Consider the following 13695-nt stretch of genomic DNA (forward strand, 5'->3'; position numbering starts at 1 on the left):
AAAAAAAGAAAGAAAAGCACAGGTGTTTTACAATTACATTTCCAGTGCTATTCACTATTCTCAATCTGTTTGGCAATGTTTTTGTGATAGCATTTTAATATTAAAGTTATGGTTTTAGAATTAAGCATTATCATACGATCATGATCCAAATATGTCCTAGTGCTAAGCCAACTAATATTTAGACCAAAAGTATGATAAACTGTAAACAGGAAGTTAATATTCAGCAAACTATACATATTATACAAAATATAAATGGACACTTTGTCTGTTTTGGCTCAGCTTGCTAAAATATGGGGAAACAAAGCCATGTGGAAAATTGTTCTTGAACAATACTGGTGTGTTTTTAACAAACCGTTTGAGGGACTGATTCAGTGACTCACTCATAAACACAGTTCCTGAATTTGGAATAGCATACTGCACTTACTTACTATTTTGTACATTATGCTACAGATTCAACTGTTTATTTCAAGTCAGTGGTTTAGAACAAATAGTTTGAGGGAATGATTCAATAACTCACTTATAAAAGAATTCAGTTGTTTAATTATACATATAATAAATGTATATTTGTATGTTGTTTATATTTTTTGTATTTTATTATGGCTTTATGAATTATGACGTAACATTCACCCAAGTATGGTGACCCATACTCAGAATTTGTGCTCTGCATTTAACCCATCCGAAGTGAACACACACACACACACACACACACACACACACACACACACACACACTGTGAACACACACTCAGAGCAGTGGGCAGCCATTTATGCTGTGGCGCCCAGGGAGCAGTTGGGGGTTCGATGCCTTGCTTAAGGGTACCTAAGTCATGGTATTGAAGGTGTAGAGAGAACTGTACATGCACTCCCCCCACCTACAATTCCTGCCGGCCCGGGACTCGAACTCACAACCTTTCAATTGGGAGTCCGACTCTCTAACCATTAGGCCACAACTTCCCCTTATGTGACATTAATGAAGTTAACCTAAAGTTTTTTTTTTCTTTTTAGTTTGTAAAAGGTAAATACTTTATAAGCATACTGCATGAGGTGAGCATAACTCATCTTCTTTCATACAATTCATCAAACAATGTTTCTCTGTTTCTCAGCCGACAAAGAAGACGGCCTCATTTCCCAGCTTTGTGGATGGTAAGCGAGCATCTCCTATCTTTTTTTTTTTTTTTTTCTGCATTTGATAATCTGCCCCCAAAAGTTTTATTCTATTCCAATTAAATCAAGTCAAAAACAAATCAAATTCGCCAAACCAACTCAGAGTGAGGAGATTAGAGAGCCGCGCAGAAGAAAGCATTATGTCTCAGTGGATTTACATGCTGAAATGCGAGCAGAATTTGTAAGCTGTTTTAATGGGTTGCAGTGGTGAGACAGTAATTAGAGGAGTCATGTTTGCTAATATAAAGGCACATTAGTGGATGCTCAGCTAGAGAAATGCTCACAAACTGTAGCAGGAAGCGAATGAGACTTATGGAAATGCAGGACAATCGATTGACCACAAACTTATCTTTGGTTTACGGCAGCCTGAGAATGTATTGCTGCTGTCATGCCTTGCTTTTGGGAACAAATTCTGCTTTCTATTAAAAGGATATAGTTCTGTCACATTTAAACCTTGTGCCTGAATGATGGCAGAATAATGTGTCCCTTGGTGGGTGTCATAACGTGCACATTTCCATATCACACAAGCATGATACTCCCAGAACACCCTGCTTTTCCTCATGTGGCCACCTTCGTTCCCGCTTTTCAGTGTCTTTTCAGCGGTTTTATCAGGCCTCACAGTAGGATGGAATTGAGAACACATATTCACACACAGTCTTATACACACAACATCTGCATGCAACTTTTCTCCCTGATAAGCTCACACTCATAAACCTTATCAGTAAATGTTAGGTGGTCTACAGAGGAGGTGGCAACACAACAAATAGCTTCAATAATAAATTCTCAACGCTTCCCCTTTAACAGTGCCGGGTCCCTGTGAGCCTGAGGATCTCATTGATGGGATTATCTTTGCCGCCAACTACCTGGGCTCCACTCAGCTTCTGTCGGAGAGAAATCCATCCAAAAACATCAGGATGATGCAAGCCCAGGAGGCAGTGAGCCGGGTCAAGGTACAGAACCCGAGAACCTCTGTTTTTCCATTTTATTTTGGTGTGGTTCTCAAGCGAGATGTTTAGACGAAGCGAATGCAGATTTCTCTGTGAAAAATTAGATGAGATGAGATTTGTTTGTTTACACCCCGGGACTTGTTGACTAATCAGTAGTTATAGGATTATTATCCTTGGTGTAGAAGTGTAATCCCTCTTCCCCCCAATTGGTTAACGCAGAAAGACCTCCTGTTGCCATCTTACATGGAAAATTCATGTGAATTTATTATGTTTTAAGAGCATGTGGTGGTCTGAGCTGCCTTAAATAGTCTGTGAATGCTAACAGCCCTATAGTGTCTTATTCTAATTTAATTCATTAGTTAAATGTAAGGATTGGAGATAAAAATGGCACATATAAAAATATTAAAAGCATCAGGAGTCCACAACAGGCATAAACTAGTCAAGGAACCACCACAAAAACATGCACAGCAAAATGAATTGTCTAATTATTGTTATCAACAAAATCACAAAAAAGTTTGAGACATAGTTTTCAAAATCACACACCCCAAATTAGCAGTTACTCTAAATTGGGTGTTTTTTTTTTTTGTTGTTGTTTGTCTTTTTTATATAGCAGAAGATGATTCATGTTGCCAGGATGAATCTATGGGCTACTCATATCTATTCATTGTACTGCTAAAGGAATAGCTCACCCAAAGATTACAATTGTGCCATTGTTTACTCACCCTCATCTCGTTCAAAATCTGTGTTTCTTTCTTATGTTTAAATAAATAAATAAATAAATAAATAAATATATATATATATATATATATATATATATATATATATATATATATATATATATATATATCCTCAAAATATCCCCTTATATATATGTTAGGGGATATTTTGAGGATATTTTGAAGATATTTTGAAGAACCAAACAGTTGATGGTCCCCATTGACTTCTATAGTAGGGAAAGAAAAACTAAGTCAATAGGGACCATCAACTCTTTGATCACTAGCATTCTTCAAAATATATTTTTCTTATGTTCAACCAAGAAGTTTGGAATGACACGAGGGTGAGTAAATTATGACAAAATGTTCATTTTGGGTTAACTTTTCCTATAATTATTGGGTATAGTTTGCACTCCATTGGGGCAGGATGTAATGGATGAGTTGTCAGTCTTGTATTAGATGTTTTATGCCTTTCTGCACTCAGCAATGGGAATCCACACAGGCCATGTGAGAAGCTGCTGTCCTAACTTAAATATGCTGTGCACGATGTGCCTCAATCAGTTTCCGACTGCCTGGCTCCACTCATGCTTGATATACTTCAATTTAGTTTTTTCAGGACAGAAGCAGTTCCAGAGTAGTGCGTCTGAATATAAGAAATGAAAACATGCTGTAGTGCTGTAAAATTTGAATGCATCACAAATATGCAACTTTTGGCTAAGTAAGATTGTTTATTCTTGACAGGAGCATCTGTGAAGTTTATACTTACTATTGTCTGGTCCTGTGGATACTTTGATGGTATCAGATGGTGAATGATTAGAATATTCATGTTCCATGGTACAATATAAACCATTGTTTTGCCATGCACATGTCCAAAAAATGGTGTGTTTAGGCATCAAATGTTTACAGAAAGATGAGAGAAATTTTAAATGCTTTTAAATAAGGTAATGCAATCCTTATCCTTACAACGGAGATGTCTTTTAATAATAGTTTACATTGGTCCCACTTGTATTGTAAGTTATTTTAAGAAAAAGCAGTTGTTGTAACTGCAGTGATGCTTCACTGCAGTCCTCCTGGTCAACAGCTAGCAGTTAATTTTACATGAGATGCTCCACAGTGGCCCACAAAGCTGCTCCACATTTAGAAACACATACCTGTGGCAAGGACAAGCACACATACCTACAGACACAAATGCACACATTTTGTCAACTGGGTGCACTTAAACCGATGGTGGGATTGAAGGAATTGGGAATGTGCCTCAGGTCAGCAGGATCACTCCTGTCATTCACTTTCACACAGCTACATACTGTACACACCCGTCTCTCTCAGATTTTAAAAGCTAATTATTTAGGGTATGTTCCAATTGGTCAGTAGATTGGTCAGTAGAGTTCTGTTGAGTGGACTTTACAAGGTATCGGGCGATCTTATAGGGGACCTATTATGCATCTTTTTACAAAATGTAGTTTACAAATGTAGTTTGTAAACGGAGCAGAAACACACGTTGTTTTCATGCATGTCTCCTTAAATGCAAATGAGCTGCTGTTCCCCCACCCCCTTTTCCAGATTAGGGCTGTGCCTTTGTCGCTTATACCCCTGATCTCTTCCAAAAACATCTGTCTGGTTTTGGTTATTTTGTCTATCACGCTGTAATCATGCCATATCAGAAAGCCATATCAGTTCAAACTTCTGATAAACAGTTTTCTGAGCGCAAACATCCAAAGCATGTGCACAGAAAGCAGCTGTCACATGGCATGTGACTACTAAACTAAGTTCTCTTTCATGTCTTATTGCACTTAAATTATCAAATATGCACAAGTTTATGTTAAAACTATGGCTGTCAGGTATTTTTTATCTTATTAATTAAATGATGTACTAGGAGTGTGCCGGTACTAGTATCGGTACCGAACGGTTCCTGGGCAAATTCCAAATGGAAGTGATCATCCCTATCCCCTGGAGTGGGGACTTTGGAGTGAATAGGGCATGTGTTGCCATTAAGTAGTCGTTAGGAATGCCCGACTACTTAATGAAAATAAAGGAGCGACATCATTTCCTCATTATCTTCAGCTGGCATGTTCCTGTGACAGCGCAGCATGTGTCTGTCATCAGATGTGCTGTTTTACTGTTATAGATGTTTTTTTGTTTTTTATTTTTGTTAGCATAACTGTTGCAAATAAACATACATTTTATATTTTAATAAGTTTTTTAAAATATGCTATATAATATAAAATATAAAAACTAGTATATATAAAACTTTTTAAAACATTAAATGTACTGTATATTGTTTGTATGTCGATGTCCATCAGTGAATCTGCTGTCACGGGAACATCCCAGCTGAAGATAATGAGGAAATTATATTGCTCCTTTTGTAAAGTGCATTCCTAATGACTACTTAATGGCACACACATGCCCTACTCAATCCAAAGTCCCCACTTCAAGGGGATAAGGATGATCACTTCCAAATTGAATTTGCCCGGGTACCGTTCGGTAACGATACTAGTACCGGCGCATCCCTATGATGTACTGATTATTATTTTATTTGATTCAACATAAAATTAATTACATATAAACATTTAGACTACAATGGTCCAACGTAAACTTTGGAACATAAAATAAGATCATTTGAGAAACATCTCAGTATTATTTGTTCATACAATGAAAATCATTGGTAAATAAAACAGCTTTGTTACCAAGTCTTCAGAAGACCTTTTATTTTACACAAAAGAAAGGTTTGAAATGACATGAGGGTGATTAAATAATGACAGAATTGTAATTCTTTTGGTTGAACTATCCCTTTGATGTATTTTTATTATTATTATTTTTTTTTTAGGAAATCAACTCTAAATAAGAAACTAAATCTGCCAACAGGTGGTGGTAAAAGTCTTTCATTAGATTTGTTTAACCGGCTGATTCATTAAGGAATTCAGTACCCAGCTCTCTTAATGAATGGGGCTTTGAATCATTGGTTCACACGATTCATTCAAAAAGTCGATTCATCCAGAAAATAAACATCGCTGTGTTGCTCGGAGATGCACAACAATTCTGCCATGGCTTTAAAGGTAATATGTTCTCTGCAGAAGCACATAATATTGTGTTTAAAATATAACACAATACCAACTTCTAATTTACTGAACAAAATCACTTGTGATATTCAGGACAAAATCAGCACTCGTGTGATATTGTATGATATAAATATGAGACAAAAACACATACAGGAGCATTTTTTGCACCAATATTTAGAATTTTAGGACATAACTGCATTTATGAGTTATTGCCCTCTTATCATATTTATCAAAAGTCAACTGTGTGAAATGTAAGATGACTTACAAGGTCCTCTATGCTGCACCTCTCTCAAACGCGTCATTTTCTACAAAGTCCCTCTTTCCGACAAGCGGAGTCTGCTCTGGTTGGCCAACTGAACCAGTGCATTGCGATTGGCCGAACACCGCAAGCACTCGACGGAAATGTAACGCCCCTTTCCATAGTCGCAAACTTCATCTTATAAATGTAAAGACAGTATGTAAAGAAAGTTAATAATGTCCTTAGTTTTACCATCAGTTCATGCTCAAAACAGGAACAGAGTCACGTGACAGACACAGTGATGAAGCTCTTATGTGTTTGCAGTACACAAGCCACAGACCGCTGACTCCACTGTGTGAACCTGTCTCTCTCTCTGTCTATGTGGGGGCGTGGCAGAGTCTTAACTTTGATAAAGAATATCTCTTTGTATTTGAGACTTTAGTTTTTGCAACTTCTTCATGCACCAAGAGCTTGTAACACTCCAATGAGAAAGGAAAAATGTAAATCACATATTATGACCTCTTTAAAAGCCAAATATATAAAATAAATGTAATATTTATAGCTATTAATGTAATAATTTGCAAGTTTCAGATGATTTCTGGGTTCCTAGGCCCTACAGAGCATTCCACATGAACAAAATTTTGTTTGGTGAACTAAACTTCAACAGATATTCCCTGCGGAGTGAACACTTTAGAGACCTTCTGAATTAGAACGCAGCTTCAGCTCCCACCCCTGCTTCTAGTGTTCTCGACCACCTTCTGTTCCCTTTGCCGAGGGCCAATCCGGTCATTTCTCTTGCCTGCCACCTTTAAAAGCCATTCAAAATGAAACCATGGCAACGCACTCTTTCCTTATCCTCTCCATCCCTACTATTATTATGTGTCTAGATTTTTAAAAGATGACATGAGTTGCACAATTCTCCCTCCTTTCTCTCTTTTCCTCTCTTTCTCCTCCTTCCTTTCCGTATCACACTTACACACAACTCTGACATTCATGCACCCACACATCTGCTCTTCCACTCTGCAGATGATAATGTGTCTGCCCACAGATGAGTGAGCAGTATGTCAGCACAGAGCCTGAGGACTGGGTTTTTCTCGCTGTACTTCTAAAGCAGTGATTTCCACCCAGGTGTACGCAAAACCAGAGGGGAGAGACGGTTCACTCATATAAGATTGAATGGAAGAAATCGTGATGCTCAGTATGGTAGCTTTAGGTTCTACCTACAGTTAAAATAGCCTATTGATTTTTAGATTTTTTTTCTTTTTTAGTTTACTTTTGAATGTGCAACCATTTAAGGGATAGCTCATCCAATAATGATAATTTCCTGAAAATATACTTACCCTCATTCTGTCCAAGATGCAGATGAATTTGTCTTTTTCATCAGAATGGATTTGGAGAAATGTAGCATTACATCACTTTCTCACCAAATGATCATCTGCAGTGAATGAGAGTCCAAACAGCTGATAAAAGCAACACAACATTTGAACTTTTTGCTGTAATTTCTGCATACAGTACGAGTTCATCCCAAATATTCTTCTCACATCAAAATCCACAGACATATTTATTTAGGACTGTTTTGGTTTGTTTTTGCTCGCAAGCAATGGTGCTTGACCAGTGCATATATTTTTCCTGATTCAGATGAGGCATATTTTTAACTGGAAGAAGGAATATTATGTATAGAGGACTCATATTTTAGCTGGAAGCAATGGTTTGGAATTAAAAATGTTGTTATGGATTTGCTTAGAACAAATAGTTTTTCACTTCACAAGACATTATTTTATGAATTGGAATCGTGTGGATTGTGGATTTCAGCTGTTTGGACTTTAATTCTGATGTCACCCATTCACTGCATAAGATCCATTGGTGAGCAAGTGATGCAATGCTAAATTTCTCCAAATCTGTTCAGAAGAAAAAAAACCTCATTCATCTACATTTTGGATGGCCTGAGGGTAGTAATTTTCAGCACATTTTCAGTTTTGGGATAAACTATTTCTTTAAGTGGACCAGCCTAATATTAACAGTTACTGTTGTTGTTTGCATGATTTGAGCCAAAGAAACACAATTATACCACTGGTTTCCAAAATATGCTTTTGAATCAAGATCATAACACGCAGGATATGCAAACACTGAATACAATGCTGTTCTTAAAAACCCAGTGTTCTGCCAAGATGGAAGTTTTCACTAACATTTGCTTTCACTTATGTGATATTTCATGTTTGTTTGCATGAGTTAAAAGGAACGCATTTCAGATTTTTGTGTCAATGAAAGGGTACTTGATCCATACTGAGGGAGGTACATAAAACAAAAGGGTTGAGAAACACTGACCATACCTCAGTCTGGCACCAGCATCTCACTCCTCCTCTGAATAATAAGAGCAGTACCCAAGCCAAGAAAATAGCAGCACATTCTTTTGCATGCTGGCCAAGAAAACCAGATGTAGCCATTTATTTTGTTTTAGGCAAGGAACAGGAAAAAAGCCTAATGTTTTATTGAAGTGTATCCCCGTAGCCTCCAGATTGATGCAATATTTATGCAACATTCATCGCCCACACGTTCACTGTCTCATTTCCCCTTGACTTTCAAGCTCTTTCTCTCTTGTGCTGTTGATTTATCTCCTCTTTTCTCTCTCTCATCTGCCAGTGGAGGATGAGGCATGTTGGCAGCAGAAATGACAGTAAAGGAGTAGTTGTGCTCATGATGCTCAGCCAGAAAGAGATGAGAGCAGTTCAAAGGATCATAACCCCAGTCAGGTGAAAGAAGGTAGACAGAGAGGGAGAGACAGAAAAAGCTGAATGGGATCAGAATACTCACACACTATCAGAATCATAATGAGTGTCTATAGATGGAGATATTTTTCCTCTTCCTAACCTTCTCTCTTTTATTTATCTCTGTTTATACTGCATGTTCGTTATACAGTACAATTGATTAAACCTAAATAGACTATTTGAAAAGAAAACACACTTATGAAAATGATAAAAGTATATAGCCAATAACACTAAACTAAAATCAAAATAATAAAAGATCAAGATAATTCTAAATATTTATAAATTGTATATAAATAACACTAAAATGGTGCCATTTAGTTCCAGTCTACGAAAATATAAGTTTACTGCAAAATTATATAATATTATTTAGAACAATCATATTCTTTATATATTTTCCTTCTTCAAAAAACATTGTTAGTGCACTGTCAATATCTTGCCATTTTCATGATGTGTTGTTGTTGAGGAAATCAAAATACCCTTTTATCATTAACATTTTCCTGTATGAGTTTATCAATGTTGTACAATAAAAACACATTGTATGCTATCCGGTCAGTCCACTTTGCCAGCTGCTGTTCTCCCTGCTGTCATAATATGGCAGGTTGATAAACTGAGGTCTTAGGCTGCATTTGTTGTGAGATTCTGACAATGAATCTAGTGTCAGTGATGAATCACACAACTATAACAATATGACATTTATTAAAAGTAATGACTGCTTATGTTGAACAACGACTAACATATCTTATTGGATACAAATAGGCATTTTTCTTATCCTGTTGAGAAATGTCAATGCATAAAATAAGTAATTTTCTTTTTATGGCATTCAGTGTACAGTAATAGTTATTTAACCCATATTTGCATGTCCTATGATTTGCTATTTGTATGTATGTGTGCAGGGGGAGATGTTGCTGCATTCCGGGTTTGTTTGTGTTTGTGTACAAAGAGCACACATGCCATACATGGCATGCAGACCTTGTGTTTGGTTGTTTATATGTTTTTGCCTGTTTTAATGGATTTAAATTTTTTTTTTTTTACCTTCATGCCTTTTTGCTGCTCCCGTGTGTGACGACCCCTGTACTGTCCTGAACGTCTTCCAGAGGGTACAGAAGGCAGCCAAAATCAAGAAAAAGGCGGTGTGTAAAAAAAATAAAGAGCGAGAGAGAGAGAAGAAGAACATGCCTTTTTTTAACCATCTACTCCATGTCTGTGTTCATCATCTGTGTCGCTTTCATTCGTTCTGGTGATACCATGTGAAATGAAGCTTTAGATCCGGCTGTCTTGGATCTGTGAGGACCTCTTCAATTCTAACTACCTATTGGCAAACCAGCCACTTCTGGGCTGCAACTGAGTTAAATAAACCTTAAAGATATGGAGTCAAAAAATTTTTTGCACAGACTGCACTTTTAACCTTCTATAAAACACAGCTATAGTCATCCGTGTGTCCTGCCATTTCTTATTGCTGTAACACAAAACAAAAGCAAGAATCTGAGCAGACGTGCACTGACAGGTAAATGATTGGCACTCTGAGACAGCCTGACAGCTGGTTAAGTGTTGCCATTGTGTCTTTTTACTTACCCGTCTGTCTTTGCATCACCCTGCACTCACTGCACCGAATGGGTCTCGCTCTTTTTTATCTTTCACTCACTCTCTAGTGTCAATCATCTCATTACTTCAAACCTCTGCATGGCTTCTACTTATCACAGGGGGCTGTAAACCCAGTGATTATTTGTCTCTTGGCCTGATTAACTCACTGTGTTTCTCGGTTATAGGCTTTGAAGTTTTTTTTTTTTTATGTTTTGATTGTGCGACTCACTTAGTCAACGTTGCCCAGCATTAATCAATTATTAATTAGACAGGCTATTGACAAACAATGCAGTTTCACATTTCCAATCCATATGTTCTGAGCATACCATATTGTTTCCCATTTGGGCTATTAATGATGCAATTTACAAAGGTTAAGCATAGCCCTCCCATGTGTACAAGCTTATGCTAGCGCATGATTTATGAATTCACATTTAAAAATCTTTCATTAAGGGTTTTGAGAGGTTGTGACTTTTCTTCAGGTCTTCTCATGAGCCATTGTAAGTTATGGCATGGTGACCTCTTGGAGGTCGGGGGTAGTTTTTCATATTTTTGTTCTTGTTTTTGACTTTGTTGTCAGCAGAGTCCAGAGGGAGACGTTCAGACTTTGACAGAGGTGGATCTTTTCATCTCAACTCAAAGGATCAAAGTGCTCAATGCAGACACCCAGGTGAGTTCATGCAGCTGCCTAGTGATGCGGATTTCAAAAAAAAAAAAAAAAAAAAAAAAAAAAAAAGGTAAGAATAAATAAAAACACATTAAGCCATTAACTGACAGCTGAACTAATGGTTAAGCATAAGCAGATATGAACAAATAAGCCCCAAATAAGCTAACAAATAAGGCCCAAAGTGGTTTAATATGCCTGCTGCTTATTTTCTTCATTTATATGTAAAGTCAATAAAAATATTGTTAATATGTTCTGTTATACTATGCATGCTCTCTACTGTTCTTTTATATATATTTAAGTGAAAAACGCATTATAGTGCCATCCCAAAGGGACACAATATCACTTTCACAGAACTGCCAAACTCAATCCAAGCAGAAAGCCATCTTCAAGAAACGGCTAAAAACACATATTTTCCATCTACACTTGACTCTCTAACACTAGCATTTGGGGATGTAACGATTAACTGTGAGACAGTTGAAAATCGATTAAAATATGTGACGATTCAAATCGGTTGAGATGCTAAACAAATTGTGATTCAGTTAGGGATTGGTAAATACACTATATTTAATTATTTTTTTTAGCAGATGCTTTTATCCAAAGCAACTTACAAATGAGTACAATAGAAAGCAATCAAAACCAACAAAAGAGCAATAATATGCTATATATAAATAGTATATATTAATATATAAAAGTGCTATAATAGTATATTATGATAGTGTTATATTTAAATTTCAAAAAGAAACGTGCAGCATTTTGTCCAAGCAAAGATAAAAGGACACACTTAATTTATATATATTTATATATTTTTATTGTGAATCGAATCGAACCATGAGTTGAGTGCATTATTTTCAACTATAGCATTATATTTCTATTATATCTACCTTTCTTTATATATATATATATATATATATATATATATATATATATATATATATATATATATATATAAAACACTAACAAACTTGACCCTCTTACACTTGCGCTCTCTATTCCATTTTTATTCTAACTTCATATTTTCTTCTTATTTAAAATAAAAAGACCTAACACTAGCGTTCTCTATTCTTTTTCTATTCTACCTACTTGTTTTCTTTTTATTTATTTATCCTTGCTGTGTGTACTGCGTGAGGCTGAGACTTGTCATAGCACTTACATATTATTGCTCTTTTGTTGGTTTGGATTGCTTCGGTTGCTCTTATTTGTAAAGCGTATGCTAAATGACTAAAAGTAAAAATATACTGTCATTGGTATTGAGGCAGAATGCCCAAAATCTGAATTCTCATAGAGAATTGGGTATACATTATGAATTATAAATCTTCCTTGGAGGAAAGGAGATAATTCATATTTGGTTTGGTGAAATATTTATGCAAAGAGAATGCTCAGATGTTATATATTACATAACCTTTTTTTACATAACTGACAAAACACGTAATGTGTGTGTGTAGAGAGAAGAGATGTGCATATGATCAGGCTTGTAGACAGTTGTTAGTGATGGAGAGCTTAATGATGGTTATAGGCTTTGTGCTTAATCTCCAGCTGCACATTTTACACATGCTGTATAGTCAACAGCTCCCCCTTTTCCACACTAGTGTTACTGTAAGCATAAGATAGGAAGAGCTACATGCTGTTTTAATGGTACATTTAGTATCCTGGTACGGAGTAACATCGCTGTGTGAGTGTTGCTGAGTGAACAGCAGTGAGTGGGCAGGCTGGCACGGACATTTCGTTATATGCTGCAATGCAGTGTCAGTCCTTGCCCTGCCTGTCACATCTCACCGTGAGTCTGTATTGGCTGTTACAGATTCATTACAGTGCCTTCAAGCTTGTATTGATATTCCTCAGACATTCAAAGTACCCTGCAAGACTGAAACTTTTAGACTGAATTCAGCCCAATCTGCTTGGCACACAGAATCCATTCAAACTTTACTTATTAAAATGTACTGTTAAATTTTTCATAATAACTTACAATGATAGAATATTCAGCATTCAAAATATAACTGACAGTGATGCCATCATTGTAAGATTTGCATATAAATTGCAATCGTTTTTTTATTGCATATGATATTATAAATAATCTTTTCTTTCATGCTTCTGTTAAACCATATTACCTTTACATTGACTAGCAGGCTGGTAAGGGACTACTTGGCTGCATGTAAATATAGCTAATGACTGTGTGGATTCTAGTGCACAGTCAACTGAAAACGAAACATGATGACAAAGCATCTCAGATGCAGCATTTCAGTGACACAAAGTAAAAGCCGAAAACATAACCTTAACCTCAAACACTGTTCTTTTCACTGGTATTTTCATAATGTAACCTGTGTGTTATTATCGAATAGAAAAGGAAGCTTTTTCAGCACTGTGTATCTGCAAACCGCATATAAAATATATGCATTAAGTTCCTAGAATTGATAGATTGAGCTCCATAGGTCTTTGAAGTAAACATGTCACATATTATGCTCCTATAGATTAAAGAAGCAAAATGAAATTCCCACACATGACCTTTGTGTGCATTGAATCGAGATGCTGCATGAATTTCCTGTGCCCTGGATCATGAATTCTTCCAGCTCT

The 13695-nt window shown here is 36.4% G+C and overlaps 1 protein-coding gene across 6 annotated transcripts in view; it reads left to right on the plus strand.

Moving 5' to 3' along the window:
* Positions 1 to 13695, plus strand: part of apba2b (amyloid beta (A4) precursor protein-binding, family A, member 2b) — a 79258-nt gene that overhangs the window by 56746 nt on the left and 8817 nt on the right. For 4 of the 6 annotated variants that reach the window (XM_052561522.1, XM_052561520.1, XM_052561525.1 and 1 more), the window contains 4 exons: positions 1103 to 1142; positions 1968 to 2113; positions 9977 to 10012; positions 11044 to 11130. In XM_052561522.1, the coding sequence (XP_052417482.1) occupies positions 1103 to 1142; positions 1968 to 2113; positions 9977 to 10012; positions 11044 to 11130 (309 nt within the window). Of the gene's footprint in view, positions 1 to 1102; positions 1143 to 1967; positions 2114 to 9976; positions 10013 to 11040; positions 11131 to 13695 lie in introns of all 6 variants that reach the window. The other 2 variants (XM_052561523.1, XM_052561524.1) reach the window with 2 other exon arrangements.

The sequence above is a fragment of the Carassius gibelio genome, chromosome B7, assembly GCF_023724105.1.
Source record: "Carassius gibelio isolate Cgi1373 ecotype wild population from Czech Republic chromosome B7, carGib1.2-hapl.c, whole genome shotgun sequence".
NCBI lineage: Eukaryota > Metazoa > Chordata > Actinopteri > Cypriniformes > Cyprinidae > Carassius > Carassius gibelio.